This window comes from Colossoma macropomum, unplaced genomic scaffold (assembly GCF_904425465.1).
Source record: "Colossoma macropomum unplaced genomic scaffold, Colossoma_macropomum, whole genome shotgun sequence".
NCBI classification, from domain to species: domain Eukaryota; kingdom Metazoa; phylum Chordata; class Actinopteri; order Characiformes; family Serrasalmidae; genus Colossoma; species Colossoma macropomum.
The window spans coordinates 212,605-233,489 of NW_023495265.1; the positions used below are offsets into that span (position 1 = coordinate 212,605).

Here is a 20,885-nt window from a genome sequence, read left to right on the forward strand (position 1 = left end):
GCTAAAATTCGAATGTATCCTCTCAAATTTGCCACTTGAATACTCCTATAAGGAGAGTGTAGGAATTGTTGAGAAACTTGATACACTGTTTTTGTACGTAACTCAACTTTTGTTTTTCTTTTACTTATTTTTATCTTGTTAGCTCATATCTGGCTGCTGTTCTCTCTGGTTTAAATAAATTTTTTTATTCTCATATGTATGCTTGTGTGAATGTCCACAGGTATGGATGTTTGCCTATATGTGTGAGAGGGTACATATGTGTTAGAACTCAGATATGCATGCCTGTTACTGTATTAGTTGAGTAGAACTCAGGTATGGATGTTTATGTCACTGTATAAGTGTGATAGATCTCAGGTGTGGATGTCTGTGTTACAGTATAAGTGCGGTAGAACTCAGATATGGATGTCTGTTACTGTATAAGTGTGGGAGAACTCAGGTATGGATGTCTGTTACTGTATAAGTGTGGTAGAACTCAGGTATGGATGTCTCTGTTACTGTATAAGTGTGGTAGAACTCAGGTATGGATGTCTGTGTTACTGCATAAGTGTGGTAGAACTCAGGTGCGGATGTCTGTGTTACTGTATTCGTGGGGCAGTACCTAAGATATGGATGTACGTCGTATGTAGGATGATTCTATTTATTCATTCTTGCATTCATTCATCCATATATCAATAGGAGCTATGATTTTCTTGCCTTGCAAGCACTTATATTCTTCAGAAAAGAAATCTGTTTTAATGTAATTGTCCTATTTATTGAGTGTGTTTTGACACTGGCTTGTCTTGTTTTAGATATTACTGCTTTAACTCCTGCTGATGAGACACCAGGTACATTTGAATTTCATGATATTTCATTTGATTCTGTACAACTAGATAATAACAAAAACAACAAGAGCAACCTTGACTATAAATACACTGCATATTTGAGATAATGCAATATATATGGTATGAAATCATTTAAAATTCAAAATAGTATGAAGGTCTATACTATTGCCAGATATTATGTTGCAGCACAATCTCATGCTCAAAGCAAGACCTTCAGTTCAAAAAATGATTTGGTTTCATTTTTCTTGTTTATGTTTTTGAGGTAATAGTACCGTTCCTGTGTGTTAATAATAGCACACAGGATGGGTGTTATTATTAATAATAACACAGAGAATAACACACAGGATGGGTAAAAAATGAAAAAAAAAAATGATTAAGTGGTCAATTAACTCACCCTGAAAATATCAGAGAAATCTTAGCTTTAGTCAAAGATAATTAATTCTAAGAAAAGATAAATAAAAACACCTGTCACTATTTTGAATCCCTGCATTTAGTACTCTGTGCAACCTCCCTTTGCCAAAATAAGAGTGATGAATCTTGTCCTGTAATGCTTGACTGGATTGGAAAATACAGCATAATAAATTCCCTCAATACAAAATTTCTCTACATCGTCCAGGACCATATAACCTTTCTATACATTCTTTTTGGAATTACTTCTTCAACTCACCCCACTGGTCTTCAAAGGGGTTTGGTCCAGGGACTTTGATAACCATGTCAAAAGCTTAATTTTCTGTGGTGATTTAACCATTTTTGTATGGACAGTCACCTTATATTTTTGCCTTCTTAGACTACGTTTACTAAGTTTTCTATCATATTTTAAGTGTGAGAATGAACTGGCCAATTATCTATAAAGACAATTTTCATGAACTTTTTTAACTTTACCAAGGGTGACAAAAATTCTGACACTAACTGTACATAATTCAAATGTTAGTTAAATGTAAGTAAAAATTGCAATTGGTTGTGCATGAATGAACAATGCTAAATGAGAACACTTCTTGCAAACAGAATAAAATTGAAAGACATTAATTGCGTTGATGTAACATTTTTTCATATATCTCCAACTGACAACTTTGAACCATGGAAACTGAGATAAACCAGGGTTTGAACAGGTTTGGTGAGGAAAACAGCAGCTGATGATAGAAACATTGTGAGAGTTGTGAAGAAAAATCCAAAAATAACCGTCAGTGACATCACCAAAATTAGTTGGGTTGATGTTAAGTATTTTTTCATATATCACCAACTGACACACTTGAATCATGTACATTGAAATTAAAAGTTTATTCCATGTGTGAAGTTTGAGGACATTTTGATTAAGGGGGTTATTAGGGAGTTATTAATATTAGGTGGTTTCAATATTGATATACATTTCCAGAATTATTAATGTATTGACAATGTATATAAAAAACAGCCTGTAAGCATGTTAGCTTATTTCCACAGGCATATTGAAAACATTGCAGTTTTCATTTTACATTCACCTGTAACAAAAACTCTGACATGTTCTCTTAATGTTTATTCTTTCAGTGCCAAATATTACAGTATCTACAGAATGCAAGGTTTGTGACAATTTAATTACACATTATGTCTGTTGATTATGATTTCTTCAAAATAGATACTTTTAACTGACTTTTTGTTTCAGGACAATTTCACACCAAAATGTGGAGAGAATTTGTTTAACCAACTTGAGAACATCACTGCTCAAGTGCTCCCACCACAAGTAAGTTTTGTAATAAATTAGATCAAGAAATAAAATAGTAGTACAAAAGAAACCTCCGCTGTGTTCTGTATGCAATATGTTAATGTTTGTAAATTTCCCTCTAATTATTGATCAGGTAGTAGTAAAGTATTTAGACATGGTGCTGAATACCCAGGAGCAGCTTCTAAAGGTTGAAACAGCAAGTCCAGAAAAAATCGCATCTTATGGGAACACAGTGCTGAATAGGACTGAGAAACTGGTGTCTACATTGGTGAAGCCAACAGAGACCACTGAATCCGTTTCCATCTCTCGCAATGGCTTAGGTAAACAACTACATAAGCACAATTTAGTGACTGAATTACACCCACTATTTCCAACACTGGATCTTTCACCAAGATCCAGAAGCAAAAACTAGTTTGTCCAAATATACTGAAACAAAGATATCTCACTAGTATGGCATAGCTATGTGTGTATATGGTTTATGACTTATGGTTTATGGTTCTCAGACATTCAAGTCTTTTCAGTTGGACCAAAAGCTTCCATGAATGAAATCCCTCAACTGAGGATAAACAGCACTCAGATGGACATTGACCTCATCCAGATTTCAAAGAATAATAATGGTATAGTAGCAATCTTTACATGCTTTCACAGATCTCATTACTGGAACACTCTACTCTTAATCCCAAAGTGGCCAATTACTGTCAAAAGGATGTGAAAAAGCAATGATTTAGATTCTTATTTTGGAAATGGTGTATTAAGTAATGAGTCACTTTAAGACATTAAAAACAAAGGGACAGTGCATTCAATTATATTCTCAAATTCACTATATACAGTCCTGTGCAAAACTCTTAGGCCATGTGAAAAAATATGTATGGTATTCATCTGGGCGGAAGGCACATATTACCTAACACAAAGAAAAAAAATATTGTGATTTGATAGGTGTGAGTATGTTAACCATTTTCAAAAACCATTTTGTCCGCTAGGAAGCCCTGTATTTTACCACCCAAAACCTAGTTTATCTAATCAGTCCTTCATTAAATTTAATCAGGTGCTACTGATGGAACTAAAAGATACCCTATGTTCCCAAAAGTATTCACTCACCCATCCAAATCATTGATGGTGTTCCAATCACTTCCATGGCCACAGGTGTATAAAACCAAGCACCTAAGTATGAAGACTGCTTCTACAAACATTAGTGAAAGAATGTGTCGCTCTCAGGAGCTCAGTGAATTCCAGCATGGTACTGTGATAGGATGCCACCTGTGCAACAAGTCCAGTCATGAAATTTCCTCGCTACTAAATATTCCACAGTCAACTGTCAGTGGTATTATAACAAAGTGGAAGCAATTGGGAATGACAGCAACTCAGCCACGAAGTGGTAGACCACGTAAAATGACAGAGCGGGGTCAGCGGATGCTGAGGTGCATAGTGCGCAGAGGTCACCAACTTTCTGCAGAGTCAATCGCTACAGACCTCCACACTTCATGTGTCCTGCAGATTAGCTCAAGAACAGCGTAGAGTGTGGCAATCCGATGGACGAGTCTGGGTTTGACGGTTGCCAGGAGAACGGTACTTGTCTGACTGCATTGTGCCAAGTGTGAAGTTTGGTGGAGAGGGGATTATGGTGTGGGGTTGTTTTTTGGGAGTTGGGCTCGGCCCCTTAGTTCCAGTGTAAGGAACTCTTAATGCTTCATGCTCCCAACTTTGTGGGAACAGTCTGGGGATGGCCCCTACCTGTTCCAACATGACTGCGCACCATAAAGACATGAATAAGCGAGTTTGGTGTGGAAGAACTTGACTGGCCTGCACAGAGTCCTGACCTCAACCCGATAGAACACCTTTGGGATGAATTAGAGAGGAGACTGCGAGCCAGGCCTTCTCGTCCAACATCAGTGTCACAAATGCGCTTCTGGAAGAATGGTCAAAAATTCCCGAAAACACTCCTAAACCTTGTGGAAAGCCTTCCCAGAAGAGTTGAAGCTGTTATAGCTGCCAACGGTGGGTCAACATCATATTAAACCCTATGGATTAAGAATGTTGTGTCCCTTCATATGCGTGTGAAGGCAGACGAGTGAATACTTTTGGCAATATAGTGTATATACGTCTGGAACCAAACACACACACACACACACACACATTATCTAAGCTGCTTATCCTCCTGGGTTGCAAGGAGTGCTGGAGCCTATCCCAACGGTCATTGGGTGGAAGGCAGGAAACCTTGTTGTTTTCTGTTAGTTTAAGTTATGTGTACATGTTATTTGTGTTATTTAGTGTCAGTGTTGTGGGTTTATGTGTGTGGGGGTCACCGTTGGGGTGAAGTGTGTGGCTCCCCCTCGAGGTCAGTGTCCTGTACATGCCTCTTTTGGCTGGTATTTTCAAGAAAGAGCCCTTCTTGTGGCAGATAATGGCTTCCCCTGTGTTTCTTCTTTTGCCGACACCACAATATGTAATTTTCTGAATAAGTAAAGACTACAATGTCATTCAACATTGTAACTTTACAGAGCAGTTTTGTAATTCCCCTTCTCAAACACACCCACTAAATCTGGCAATTAACAGATTAGTGTAATTAGATATGTTTGAGAAGGAAAAATCACTAGCCTGATCTATCGAGATCTTAGCTAGCCAGCTATATTTTGAGGCACCTCAGTGCTGCCTATCACCTGTCATTCAGACTGAGCAATAGCGGGTTATGGAATGTTTGTTCTGTATAGTTCAAGTCATGAAATCACAAAATGACGGGGAGAACTCAGAGGATACTTTGCTGATTGTTGCTTGTAGCACAGTAGTAAAAGTGGAGAAAAACAGATCACAGAAGTAAGTTGGGAGAAAATGACATTTTTAGGAGAGCTGAGACTAAATACATGGGGGTTGAGCCCCACTAAAAAGGGTCTAGAATCAGCCCTGGTGGATATGGAAATGTTTAACATTTCTGATGTTCAGAAATTTTGCACATGTATCAGAAATACTGTAAGTAACAACAGACAGAAATATTGTTCTTGCTTTCATGAAAAGAACAGTTTGAGTCTTGTGTTTTATTGTGAGGCTTACATATTATTACCTAAAAAGCTATAAGGAAGGAAGGTGGTGGTTGTTTGATAGAGATCATTGTGTTTAATGTGTTTGAGTAGACACTTCTCCTTATCGTAATATAGTTTTTTTGCTGTGCTTCAGGATCAGCTGCTGCAGCTTTCATGAGCTTCTCTAGCATGGCGAGCATGCTGAAACCCAGTTTCTTTAACACAACTAACAACACGGTAAAAACCATGATGTCCATTGTGGTGTCAGCAACTCTGCCCAAAACCACCAACACACAGCTCTCAAGACCGGTCAACTTCACCCTGGAACACATCGAAGTGAGTTTACTGATGATAAATTTAATTTCTAATTTAAAAAGCCTTATTCTATAATATAAGCATATATTTAATGATGCTTTATGCAGCTGACCACCTTATTATGGCAATAAAAAGTGGCTGATGCAATTTACTATAAAGACATAACAGCCAGCTAAAACACATGATAAGATCAAAGAAGTGGTCACTGATCTTTTGAACTTTTGCCCCTTTGACAAAATGTAGCTGTTGCAATTTACAGTTTCCATCCCAAAGCACAAAATACTGTGAGGACACTATTAAAAAGACCCACTTATTCTGAGGCTGATATTAAATACTGGCTGTGGCTTCTCTGTGCCCTTTAACAGAAATTTTACAGCCTCTGATCAACTGACGTTTAAAATTAAAATTTGTCTGCCTCTACCAAGAAAAGAAAAATGGGTCATCACTGGATCTTCTAGCAGGACAGTGATCCAAAACATATGTCCAGATCAACATGAGTCAGCATGAGGTTAAGCTAATTTACCAAAGGTTGAATTTCTTATAAACTTTTTCACTCATCTTTACCAGAGATATCAATAACTGGGGAGAGGACAGTATGTTACAGCTGGCATATTGTCATTTACCACCATTACTGTGTTATAGTCATTGAGCAGAGGTGGAGGTGAGCTATATTGTGTAGACAATAAATTCAGTCTTGGTGAAAGATTTAAATGGTGAGTGGCTGGCAAGACGTCTACTCCGAAACCTTCATTTTGTTTCTTTTGAGCCATTCAGAGGGGGGACTTGTTTGTGTGCTTCGAATCAATGTCCAAATGCATAATCCAACTGCACTTTAGGTCACAAACTGATAGGTAGGTTTTATCCTTCAGGATTTTCTGATAAAGAGCAGAATTCATGGTTCCATCATTTATGACAAGTTGTCCAGGTCTTGCAGATTCAAAGGAGCCCCAAACCATCACACTAATACCACCCTGTTCGACTGTTGGTATGATGTTCTTATGGTGGAATGCAGATGTAACAGGCCCCTGTCTTCCAAAAAGGTCCACCTTCGACTCATCAGTCCATAGGATATCAGCAGCGGTTTGCACCTTACAACTCTCCCATGGATCTCATTTTTGCCCAGTGTCTTTCTTATTGTGGAATGATGTACATTGACCTTAACTGAGGCAATTGAGGCCGGCAGTTCCTTAGATGTTTCGTTGGGTCTCTTCGTCTCTTTACAAGCTCCTGAGTTGTCAGTGTGTTCTTGACTAAATTTTGATAGGCCGGCCATGGGGAAGGATCACCAATGTCAATTCCTTTTCTATGCCTCTGTATTTAAATCTCTTTACAACATGGCATCATGTGCTGCTTTATGAGACATTCTAGCTTTATATTACCAGGTTCTATTTAAATTACATTTAGGTTCAACAGGTCTGGCGGTAATCATGCCTGGGTGTGGCTAGTGAAACTGAACCCAATAGTCAATTGAATTTGATTAATTGGTTGATTTAGTAGCAAAGGGGGCAATAACTTTTTTCACACAGGGTCAGGTAGGGCTGAACAGCATTTTCCTTTAATAAATGGAATGGTCATTTAAAAGCATTTTGTGTTTACCTGGGCTAACTTTGCCTAATATTAAATGTAGCTTAATTATCTGAAACATTAAAGTGTGACAAATATGCAAAAATAGAGGAAACTGGGAAGGGGCAGATGCTTTTACACAGCACTGTATGTACATTAGCAATACAGCAGCAATCTCCTTTTTATACTGCACAATATGATTACCACAGCCTCAAAGACAATCATTTCCTTTCTCTTTTTCCAGCAAATTGATCCTAATGGTACACTTTCCTGTGTGTACTGGAATAACACTGTATGGGATGAAGATGGGTGTTCCCTTCTCCAGACCAACAGCAGCCACTCTGTGTGCTCCTGCATTCACCTGTCAACCTTCGCTCTCATCATGCAGACCAACCCAGACCAAGTCTCAGATGATGTAAGAACAACTGAAGATTTAAAAAAAACATATGCATGATTGACTGGATTTAAGAAACTTATAATAATTACTAACATTTTTTACTCTTAAAAGGTATCATTTGCCTCAAGGTCCCAAAGCCCTGAAAGTCATAAGGTTCTTAATTCCTGCCAGTTACATCTGCTTCAGCTGAAATGACACCATCCTAGTGACTTACTCTATCATAAAACCATTTTACCCTACTTACTGCCAAGGACTAAAATGATTTAAAATTATATTCTGTACAGCCAAGTGAGCAGCAGCCCCTATTGATTGTTCAGGTTGTGATGGAAATCAGTGAAAAAACTGTAGGGATTAAAGTCATTCGGACAGGGGGTGGGGCATCTTAAGGACTAACTGCATGAGTTACCTGATGATCCTCTCATTGACTAGGGGAGTCTTGTGTGAGCGTGATCTGGTCAGGTTAGTGTTGCCTGTAGGTCGTATTTAAAAGATAATGTGAACAGTCTAACAAAAAATTTGATTTTCTGAGAAAAAAGATTTGGCGCTTTCACCTTTTGTGTGAACATAGCCTTAGAGTCCCTGGGCAACGTGAGTTCTAAATATTCCCCTCTGCTACCCATTCAATAAAACCAGGCTATGTGTCCATGTTGACGAGACGCAAGTTTTCTTCAAGCTGTTTATTGAACACCCTTTCAGCTCCTGGCTTAGCATCAATAACCTTGTTCAATGAACTGATCACACAACAGGATAGCCTCTAACAGATAGGATTGATTTCCTGACTATGTAACTCGTGTGAGGCCTACCTACACTCTGCATTTTACATTCCTGAAGGAGCAGGCTGCCAAGCTATTATTTACCCCAAAGTCCTAAAGCCCTGACTGTTACAAGTATCTAAAATCCTGCTGACTCTATCTGCTTTAATACAGTTTCTTAACCCTGCTCTTGCACTGTCAGAAAAAAGGTACAGTGCAGGTCCATTTTTTGTCCATCAGGGTACAATGTAAATGTACCCTTAAAGGTGCAATAACAGTTTTAAGGTCCTACTGTGTACCTTAAAGAAGTTTTTTTTTTTCCAGAGGAAAGGTACATATTTATACGTTTTCATTCTCTAATGTTTAAATGCAGAGCAATGATATAAAAATAAGCCTAGAGACAAAACAGGCTGTGTGGAGTTGTTGCAACTTTAAATATATCATTGCAATGGATTGCAACTGAGGGTACCACTCCAGTGATAAGACAAAGTGACAGTTCAGCACCTTTTTTCTGAGGCTGTGGGAAAACAAGGCAACGCATAATTTCACCTGCATACTTCAAATGTTTGCTAATTGGTTTTGTCACGTTTTGTTTTGCTATCCGGTGTTGACAAAAAGAGGATGGGTCTCAAACTTGCCTCCTGTCAAGGGTACTTCCTCTTGATTTGAGTTTTTCCTTGCCATTGTCACACTTGGCTGCTTCAAAGGAGGTACGCAGTTCTCCTACACTTAATTATTTGCTTTGAAGGTGGAAAAAAGAGCTAAAATTGCTTTGAAAAGAATGTTGAAGCCAATATGATCATTTCAGGATAACAGCTATAAAATGACCAATGCAAACTGAAAAGTATACTAATATTCAGCCTTTTCAGCTTTTTTTTTAATTTACTATGTATGTGGTACACAAAGATATTTTACAAAATCAATTTATAGATGTAAACACAGTATTGTCACCTGCTATGCATGAGCTAAGTAAGTGCAGAAAAGTTTTTTACTCAATATTAGCATATTTTAACGTTTGTTATAAGTAAATTGTGGGCCAAAACATATTTTCCTTTTTTTTTCTTTGGTTTAAAGTAAATTATTTATCATTACAATCAGAATAAGAAATGAGATAATGAAGTATTTACTGTTCATTTCCAGAGTGACCCTCTCTTGGAGCTACTCAGCATGGTGGCTGTGGCAGTGGGGCTGTTTTTCCTGAGTTTGTCTCTGTTGACCTTTGCCCTTTGTCGTCGAAACATGAGAGTTAACCTCGCTCCACTGATAAACCTGTGCATCAGCCTGTTTCTGGCTCACCTCCTCTTCCTTCTCACACAGAAATTCCTGCAGTACATCGTCAGGATTCAGGTGAGAATTATTTACTTGTATTTGTACCTCATCAGCTGTGGATAAATATAATGGTAATACTAAAGTATAACATGCTTCAGATTAAAGAGTGTTAAAATATAATAAAGTAGCAGTGTTTTCTGATATTCATTCATTGTCTCTCTCTCTCTCTCTCTCTCTCTCTCTCTCTCTCTCTCTCTCTCTTTCTCTCTCTCTCTGTTCAGCTGCTGTGTGCAGCAATGGCAGGTGTTCTGCACTTCCTCTTTCTCTCCGCTTTTGTGTGGATGTTCTTTGAAGCTGTTCTTCTCTTGATTTCTGTGAAGAACCTCACAAAGATCAGATCAAAGCAGAAGGAAGTGCTCGGCTGGAAATGTTTGATTGTGATTGGATACATTATTCCTCTGATTGTGGTGGGCATGTCTGTTGGACTGTTTCCTGATGGATACGGCAGTAAAAAGTAAGAACGTAGAGTGGGCGTGGTTTCATTAGACTACTTTCTCAGTTAGAATTTAATTTCTTAATTAGAATTGATTTAATTCAGCAATTCCTGTTTAACGCAGATCCTGTGATGTATTCTACAGATGACAATCTGTGACATATTCTGTGTCTTCCTTTGTGCAGATGTTGGATTAAGACAGACAGGGACTTTGTCTGGAGTTTTCTTGGTCCCGTGTGTTTTATTATTATAGTAAGTTCCAAGAAATCTCTTCTACAGTATGTTTTTGTATAGCCTCATTTCAAAAAAAGTTGGGATGCTGTGCAAAATGTAAATAAAATCAGAATTTAATGATGTGCTAATCATTTAAACCCTATATTTAATTCAAAATATTACAATGACAACATATCAAATGTTGAAACTGACAAATGTTTTTAATTGTTTTGTTTTTTTTTTAATATTTGTCCATTTTGAATTTGTTGAGTTAGGGACACGTTTACCACTGTGTCACATCGTCTCTTCTTTTAACAGCATTCTGTAAGTGTTTGGGAACAGAGGAGACAAATTGCTTTAGTTTGGAAAGTCAAATGTTTTCACATTCTTGATTGATACAGGGTTTCAGTTGATCATCAGTTCAGGGTCTTTGAAGCAAGACCTTTCCTGAAAAAGACGTCATCTGGATGGCGCATATTTTGCCCCAAAATTTGTATGTTTTGCTCAGCATTAATGTTGCCTTCACGGATGTGCAAGTCACCCATGCCATGTGTATTAACGCACCTCTGTACCATCATGGATGCCTGCTTTTTAACTGTGTGCTGATAACAAGCCAGAAGGTCCCTGCCCTCCTTTGCCTGGTTTTCTTTGCATGATAGTGCTAACTTGCATTTGTCAATGCAGTGGTAAACTGTGTTCACAGACAATGATTTTTAGAAGTGTTCCAGAGCCCATGCATTTCATTCCACTATAGAACTGTGTCTCTTTTAAATGCAGAGCAGCCTGAGTGCCCAAAAGTTATAGCCATCCAGCATTGGTTTTCAGCCTTGTCCCTTGCACCCAACCCTTACCTGATCTGTCTAACGATACAACTACCGTGTATGAATAGGTGCACTCAAATTTGACTGTCCACACATCACGCTGGAGGGAGAAAAGCGAGAGAGAGTGACAAGTAAAAAGAGAGGGAGCAACAAAATGAGACTGCCTTTTACTGGCTACATTTTCAAGTCCATCAAGTAGCGCTGCTTAACAGTACTGCTGGTACCCCAAAAGTCTCAGACATGCTAAATGCTCCCACACATGATTCCTCTCAGGTGGATCCTTTTATTTTGCCAAGAACTGCCCCTCAGCAGACAGCAGTGATTCTGATTGGTGGACAGAAGAGCACAGCCAAGCATCAACGATGTCCTCATTGGTCCACCGTACATCTGTATAGTAGTTTGGTAGGGTGAAAGGGGAGAGAGAAATAAAAAGTGTGTGCAATGCAGGTGTGTGACATACATTGATAAAGTTTGTTCTTGAATTGTTCACTATTTGCCTACACAATCTTTCACAGGGTGGTGAACCCCTCCCGATCTTCTGAAAGATTCAGCCTTTCTCGATGCTCTTTTTATATCCAAGCATGCTACTACTCTGTTGTCAACCAACGTAATTAGTTATGAGATGGTTTTTTTTTAGCATTAGCCAACTTTACCAGACTTTTGTTGCCACTTTCCCAACTCTTATAAAATTTGTTGCTGGTATCAAATTTAAAATGAGCATATACACTGATCAGGCAGCACTGCTGTGTCTGACCCACTGGTACCAGCACAACACACACTAACACACCACCACCACATCAGTGTTACTGCAGTGCTGAGAATGATCCACCACCCAAATAGTACCTGCTCTGTGAGGGTCCATGGGGGTCCTGATCACTGAAGAACAGAGTAAAAGGGGGCTAAGAAAGTATGCAGAGAAACAGATGGACTACAGTCTGTAACTGTAGAACTATAAAGTGCACCTATATAATAAGTGGAGCTGATAAAATGGACAATGAGCGTAGAAACAAGGAGGTGGTCATAATGTTATGCCTGATCTGTGTATTTTTAAAGACAATACAATTTCTTCATTTCAACATTTAATATGTTGTCTCTGTACTATTTTTCAATTAAACACAAGGTTTAAATTATTTTCATATCATTACATTCTGATTTTATTTACACTTTGCAGTTTCCTAGCTTTTTTGGAAACAGCATTGTAGGTGAATAAGCATTTGGAGTATTCTGAGGGCCATTACATATATCACACTGGATTATGCATCAGGAATTATAATGTTGCAATAATCAGAATAATTGTTTCCTACATTTGCAGTTCAACTTGATCTTCTTCGTCATGATCATCATCACTCTGAGAAAAAACGTGGCAGGACTGAACAGTGAATTTTCCCAAATCAAACAAATGAGGTAACAAAAAGCACACATCTTATTGTCACAATTTGACATGCACATATTGAATTCTTTGATCTTTTGTTAAAGTTTTGATTTCCATTTATTACACTCTTATTTGGAGTAATTTACAGTTTAATCTAGTTACAGAGGTAGATGAATGTATCTGTAAGGGTTTTGCTCAATGACACTTTAGTATAATGTGTTGTTCTTGCTCAAGTGAGGAATTGAAGCTCAGTGTCTCATGTGGAGGACAGAGGTGTTATGCACTATGGTACGCCAACCATGATGTATCCACTAACATATAAAATAAAGATAAACAGGCAGAATCCACCTTCTCTCTCTCTCTCTCTCCTCTCTCTCTCTCTCTCTCTCTCTCTCTCTTTCTCTGTATCTCTAGAATTCTTGTCTTTAAAACACTGATTCAGATTGTCATCCTCGGTTGTCCCTGGATCCTGGGTTTCTTCGTAAATGGCAGTAGGGTGTTGGAGATTGTCTTCCTGTTCCTCAACTCCCAGCAGGGCACCTTCATCTTCCTGGTCCACTGCATCTTCAACCAAGAGGTCAGTCATCGCTTGTATCTTATTCAACTAGCATTTTATCCTAAACATGCCACTTTCACTTAGTGATTTGTCTTTTTTCTACTACCAGGTAAATTAGTTTGAACTTGTTTCTGTCTTTGTTCACTTTTATTCAATATTGTTCCTTTCCAGCCTTTTGGTGAGGTAGAGTCTGTAGCTTTAAACCTCGTTCATCTTTATTAAAGATGTATGTGAATGGTGTGCTTGCATCTTTGTGCTAATCCATAGCACTTGCCATGCCGTTAGTATATGCTGCAGACATCCATAAATAAAAAAAGTAACTAATCAAACAAAGACCCAAACGTCTATCTCAAAATCCATCACCTGTTCTCTACTATTGTTGTGCTATACACGGTGTATGAGTGTTTATGTAGCTACTTAACAAGCTCTTATATTTAACTGCTGATGTACCATGCATGCAAAGTTCATGTGAGATTGTTTCCCCCACTGCTCAGGGGGTGGTTTCAATTCTTTGGCTGCCACCAAACCATGTTGTAAGCCATTAAAGAGCACATTTTACAGAATTGTTCCTTGTACCACCTCCTATTTGGGAACATAACAGTGGTGTCATAAGTGGGGCTGCTTAAGTCTGCCAGAAGTGAGCAACTTTGGCAGGAAATTAACCAGAGGGTGCTGTGCTACAAGAAGCAAAGGTGGAGCCAGCAGGAACAAAGCTGGCAGGGAGCACAGGCAGCTGAGCACAAAGGAAGTGGATGGACGGCAAGAAAAAGGAGCAGGAAACAAAACCGGCGCTTGGAAAGCCTAAGGAGACCAGCAAGCACTTGGACCTGGTCTGGAGCAACCCCTGAATTTGTTTTGGCTGCATGTATTCCATATCACTGTCATGTTGGAAAGTGAACATTTGCCTTATTTCAAGGTGCTGAATGCTGCTGGGCAGGATTTCCTCAAGGATTTCTCTCTCTTTTGACCTGATCATCTTTCCTCAATCCTGACAAGCCTTCCCAGTCTCTTCTGCTGAATTATATACTCACAGTATAATGCTACTGCCACCTTTTTTCACCATAGAGATTGGCCAGGTTATGAAGAATGCCTGGTATCTTCCAGAGGGAATGCTCTGTGTTCAGACCAACAAGTTCATTCTTGGTTTCATCAGATCATAGAATGTTTCTTGTCATCCATTTGAGCTCTATCTTCACCACAAAGCCCTGAGTGGAGTGCTGCAGACATGATTGTCTTTCTGGCAGGCTCTCCAATCAACTTAAATAAAGTACACAAGATGTACACACTTGAATCATGTAAACTAATTTTAGTTTTGCAGTTTGTCCCAACTTTTTGGAAGCATGGTAGTGAGTAAGCATTTGGAGTATTCTGAGGGCCAGTAAATTTATCACACTGGCTTATGCAGCAGGAACTATAATGTTAGAATAATCAGAATTATTATTTCCTGCATTTGCAGTTCAACTTCAAAATCACTGAACTGTGAATATTAACAAATAAAACAAAGTAATAAGCAGCACACATCTTATTTTCACATTCTGACACTGGAAATAAAGGGAAAACAAAAACAGAAGCACATGTCTAGACACAAGAGGGAAGGTAAACAAAGGCAGACAGAGACAGATACAGAGCAAGGATGGTACAGAAGCCCCCTCTCTAACATGCAGCTCCTAAGGCACAGAACAGAACCCAAAGGAGCTGGCCCAGAGGAGAGTTCAGAAACAGAACTACAGAACCAGTTAGGGTGCTGAACAGGAAGCAGAACAAGAGGCTGGATGCTGGAGCAGACAGAGGACTGGACAGATGACTGAATGGGGAGCAAACAGGTGACAGGGAGGCTAACCAGGCATCTGGACATGGGCCTGGATGAGGGCCAGACAGTTGATTGAATGAGAAGGTGGATGAGACAGGAGGCTGGACATGGGACAGAACAAGAGACTGAATAAATAACTGAAATGGGGCAGAATGCAATGGAGAATGGACAGAAGAACCAAAGGGGGTGAAACAGAAGATGAGACACCAGACTGGGCAGATGGCAGGACAAGACTGGGCTAAAAACTGGTCAGGGAAGTTAATCAGCATCATAACAAAGACTGTGACAGGGACTACAACAGAGAGAGTAACAGGGACTGGTATGAACATAAAGGCTGAGACAGTAACTGAAATGTTGATGGCCCATTAAGCAGGAGGCTGGGTGGCCAGCTGGGCAGGAAGCTGGCACTGGATCAGAATGTGGAATGTGCCTAGGAAGCAGGAAGAGGAACTGTCTGGAGTATGGGAACTGAAGCGCCTCTGGAAGCCACCAAAAATGAGGTACCTCAGTTAGCCACCACTGGAGAATTGGTGGCTAACTCTTCATGGCATGATGAGGGCAGGCATCGGTTGGCCAGTGCTCACTACAGCACTGGGAAGAGCCTTAATGACAAGCATCAACAGGCCAGTGCTCTCCAGAACACTGGGTTGTGCTGTGAGACTGGCAATAGAGCAGGTCAGGAAACTCCAGTAGGTCCAGTAGGTCAGGGGTCTCGGAGGCCAGCAGATTAGGGGACTTGGAGGCTGACTTAAGAGCAGTTTATGTTTGAAGACATGCTGATTATTTTAATTTGCTCCGCGACTGTTTTCAACTTACACAGCATGTAGATTTTCCTACCTATGACAAAGGTCACACCCTTAATCTAGTCTGCTCTTCTTCTGTATCTATCGTTCTACTTTATATAGGGTATTCATTAATTTGCAGGATATCTCTATATGACTGCTTCCGCCCGCTCCCACGAGTAACACTGACAATTAGGTGACTGAAACTTCTTCATTTTCAGATACCTTTGAGCCTGTGCGTGAGCCCCTTGCCATTTCTGAACACCTTAGCTTGGTCCCCTACATACTATGGGCCACCCACAAGGACCGGGTGGGTCTCCTAAATTGTGATACCTACAAGACTCAATTATCTACCACTAAACCTGTCTCTTGCAAGCAATACCCATTATCAGAGGAAAAGGAAAATGGTATTGGAGGGGTAATTCAATCTTTAATTGATCTCACCCTACAATACTCCAGTTAACCCCATGTGAAAGCTAGGATGGCGAGGTTGGCGTTTCACACAAGATTTGAAAAGGGTTAACCACGTTGTTATCCCTCACACACCTATTGTCCCTAATGTGTCTACAATTATTAACAGCATTCTGTCTTACCATTCACACTGTACTGTGGTAGATTTATGCTGCCCTTTTTTTTTCTGCATTCCAGTACACCCCGAGTCACAGCCTTTATTTGCCTTCACATTTAGAAGTAAAGAATGCACATAGATTGCACAGAGCTTTGTCAATTCGCCCGTGGTTTTTGCCACAGCTGTGCATGATTCACTCTCTACTCTGTCACTGCCTGAAGGTTGTACTATTTTACAGTATGCTAATGACCTGTTAATCACAGGAAAAGATTAATCCACCTGTGCTGAGGGCTCTTTGCGGTTGCTACACCATCTAGCACAAGCAGTAAGTCCTGGGTTCTATTCTGACAAGGGGCAAACAATGACTGTCAGACTAAAGTTGAAAGCTCATCCACTCATTCAACCCACCCATGGTGAAGAGGGGCATGCCATCCTTTCTAGGACTTGTGAATTACTGCCGATCATGGATCCTAGCCTGCTCTTAATCCAACACGGTCCTGCAGCAATGCTGCACATCCAAAGTGCCCAAGCCTATCATCTGGATTGCAGAAATACTGCAGTCCCTTAGGGTATGGCCAGGAGGTTTACGTAGATGGCTCATGTTTCATATCATATGATGGTGCATATTTGTGCAGGTACTCCATGTGTGCACTTCCTAATTTAATTCTTGAAACTCACTCCCTTCCATATCAATCTACTCAGGCAGGCAAAGTAGTCGCTATGTTGGTGTCGCAACATTCAAACATTCAACCCTGTCCGATGATACTGTGGTATACAAAGATGCCATTGGCTTCAAAAGGGGGGTCCCAGAGGAATTTAAAGCCAGAGACTGAATTGCAGCCAGATATGAATCCTCTTTGTTCTGGTGGGTCACCATTAATAAGAATGTTGACTGGATAAATTACATGTATGTAGCCCAGCATGTGCTACCCCAGGCTCTAGGAGGACGCTGGAGGCAGGAGAAACATTTGCAGCAGCCATATTGTATTCACCAAATAAACACAAAGCAAATAAACCGAAAACCAGTGCTACACTATGCTGGCCACTTTTCAGTGGCTTTCAACTAGCTAGACTTTTCAGGCTTTCTTACTCAAGCTTTTCAGCTGCCCAGTCAGTCTCTTGCTGCTGCTGCTTGCTGCTTTCAGTCACCTAATTGTCAGTGTTGCTCACGGGAGCGGGCGGAAGCAGTCATATAGAGATATCCCACAAATTAATGAATACCCTTATATAAAGTAGAACGATAATTAATTTGTATAGAGTAGAGTTGCAGACGCAGCACTGAAGTGTCACAGTGTTTAGAGAATAGACCAGTAGCAGGTTTTTTTTTTCTGTGCACCGCTAAATACACTGAAATAAGCCATAAAAATAAATGAAAATTAAACAGAAAACAGTGTAAAAACTTAAAGAGGTGAATTTTATGTAATTGATGACTAAATTAGCATTCTGTGCTGCAGACAGATTTCCCAGTTGGCGTACCAGGCTTGAAACTTTTGCTTAATCAGAAGTCAGAAAGCTGTCCAGGATAAACAAATATACCATGCAATTTTATGGAGCAGAGTGACTGATGTGACCATTTTCCCATCTGGAAACAGGAATGTTTGTGTAAGTGTCTCGCTGCTCCACAGCTCAAACATTGTATGTATGAAAAGCCAATGCGTCGAAGCTGTAGCGCTCGCACTGATGCATCACTCACGCCGCCCAGAGGCAGCATGTGTGAATCAGGCATTAGAGAGATGACGGAGCCTTCAGTCCGATAGCCACAGCTGCCTGGCAAAACACCAAAAATAAAAAAATTATAATTCCTGCTTTGTGTTTACTGGAAATAAATGACATTTGGTGAAGTTACTTCACATTGAGCCTGATGACCATGACTGCTGTGTTATTTTAGCACAGAATAATGTATTTGTGATTAGATTCTGTCAGATATTGAATGTGCGTGGGACTATGCAGGCGGGAGCTGGTCAAATCGTTTTGAGTGGGACCATTTTTTCCGATTTTCTGTGGCAGCGAGTGGGACTGAAAAACAATTCCATGCAGACCTCTACAGCAATGTCTCAAAAGATGATTAGATGTGTGAGTGCATGACCATCAATGTCCAAGTCTAAGTCTGTTCCCACTATCGTGGAGAGGAGTTCTTTAACAATATAAATGGTGACACAGGAGGTGTCATACACGGTCCTTAATTCAATAATATAGACCTGCCCATCATTTTACATAAAATCTGTCTCAATTGCCGGGGGCTGGATAATAGCAATAAACATCAGTTGAGTATTGATCGAGTCTGTCATGGGTGTTCTGTGGTGGAAAACTGCCCACGACCACAGGGAGCAAGTGGGTCCTCTGTCACATAGAAGCTGGACAATAGAAGGAATCAGGTGGGAAGCATCACTCTCCTCTCTCCATCTAATGAGCCAGTCCCCTGGGATGGCTATGTGGTGTGCAGGGGATTCAAAGATGCCGTAATAGTTGACCAGTGAGGTAGCAGGTAATTCACACAAGTTCTCCCAGACCTGCTCAGTTTAGTCCACTTACCTAGAACACTGCAGTCCTTGAATCAGGGCTGCACATCTGTCTAAAAAAAGAAGTAGCAGAGAGAGAGAAAAAGCAACACAGAGAAAAGATCAAAACATAGACTCACTTAACGATGGAGGCCTCCTTAATTCTACTAGCATGAATTAAGGTTGAGTATCGGTTAGTTCAGAAGTCCTGGCTAGAGTACACAGTGGGCCATACAGAGGTTCCCCTAGTCTCCTAGAAAACACGTTTCATTAGCATGACATTACTGGGCTCAAAAGGATGAGTTGAATCTCCTGTAGGAAGACGGAGAGAAGAGGCTACATTAGTTTGAATCTTGTGCAACTTTTCCCCCAGTCTAGTTGTGCATTCTTCTATAAGGGCTTCTAGATCTCCTGCCAGCATCAACCCCGGCCTACGTCTCTCCCATGGATTGGCAAAAGGGCATCCCATTAAGACCTTAAATGGTGAACTCTTAGTAATGCTACTTGGGGTCATCCTTATTTCACACAAAACAGAAGGCAGCAAATCTACCTACTTACGTCTCCCCTTTTGCTGCATCGCCTTTGTTAAATGCTGATTAATGGTTCAATTAGTTCTTTCTACAATCCCAGAGGACTGTGGATGATAAGGGAAAAAAGGTTCCATTCTATTCCCAAGTATTTACACACTTGTTATGTTACCGCTGAAGTAAAAGAGGTGCCACTATTAACTATGATCTCTGTTTCCACCTCCTGCTCTTCCCTTTCAGGGGGTTTTGTATCCTTTGACTTTTTTTCTTTTTCTACACACTTGTCATTCTACATTTTGACAGAGGCATGTTGTAGTGATGTTTAAGTGTGGGGACATCAGCGAGTGATGACTCATTGTTGTATTGCAACCCCAAAACCATTGCAACCATGTGTCCACAAACAAATAAGGTTTTTCCACTGGTGGTAAAATATCAACGATACTCTTTGTTGTAGGAAGATCAGGAGGCTGTAGAACGACTTTGCCAATGGCTACAGTAACAAGTGCTATCACATTCCCTAAGGATTTAGCCTTGGTTTAATGTATGGTACTGAGGCTTCCACACAATCATTCTGATCCATCCAAGCCCTAGGGCCTTCACCTGGTTTGGGCTTACAAATAGATCTCCCCATGTCTGCATGAAGTCACCAGACCATTAAGGAAGGCAGCACTAAGTAAACTAATAGGTAGGGGACTTGAACCACTAACTTCTTTTTGAGAGGACTCGAACCCCTCTATACAGGCTATACGGCTGTGCGGAGGAATAGAGGAAATAAAACAATACTTACCCCCATTAGCCAATCCCACTTCTGACACCAGAAACTGGTGCTTCAGGTATGGGGACTTCTCTTGCAGAACGAAGCTTTGGGGGTCAGTGAAACACGCACAAGAGAAATGCAGTTTAACTCAACTATTCAAAAAGACACAAGGGTTATATCTCCCAGCACTCAGACATGTGCTTTGATCTGCATGCCTTTCCTGTAATTCTAGCTTGGAAGAAATTCAAAGCTTGGAGAAAAAAATTACTTTTGGCTATTGATGTTTATGTTGTTGAGTTTCAGTGCTGTCACTCTCTTTCAGTGTTTTTAACTACCTGATTCTATCATGTACTTCCAGGTGAGAAAGCAATACAGGAAGTGGCTAAACACACTTTGCTGCTGCTTCAAGCCCTCAGCTTTGAGAGACGTGATGGAAAACCCAACATCCACACACTAATTAAAACAGCATTTCAATAATAAGATCAGAACATCCAAACATAATGTACTTTTTGTTTATTGTTGTTTTCCATTGTTCCTTTCTGTCTGTTCTTTAAATACGTAGGTTTTGATTTGTAAACTACATTTTCTTAAATTTTCTATTAGCAGTATGGTTTGCTCTGTTCAACCTATAATAAACTGAAAACCACACAAAAACATGGCA

General features: G+C 40.1%; 1 protein-coding gene across 1 annotated transcript; it reads left to right on the top strand.

The window, feature by feature from the left end:
- The first annotated feature begins 2,369 nt into the window (after nucleotides 1-2,369).
- LOC118801331 (adhesion G protein-coupled receptor E3-like) lies at nucleotides 2,370-20,681 on the top strand. Its single transcript, XM_036561587.1, has 12 exons — nucleotides 2,370-2,374; nucleotides 2,458-2,535; nucleotides 2,651-2,837; nucleotides 3,021-3,134; nucleotides 5,686-5,867; nucleotides 7,654-7,812; nucleotides 9,699-9,905; nucleotides 10,109-10,341; nucleotides 10,506-10,572; nucleotides 12,667-12,758; nucleotides 13,141-13,303; nucleotides 20,583-20,681. Exons 3-12 carry the CDS (start codon nucleotides 2,672-2,674, stop codon nucleotides 20,679-20,681), a joined length of 1,482 nt encoding a protein of 493 aa, XP_036417480.1. The 5' UTR covers nucleotides 2,370-2,374; nucleotides 2,458-2,535; nucleotides 2,651-2,671.
- Nucleotides 20,682-20,885: the final 204 nt, after the last annotated feature.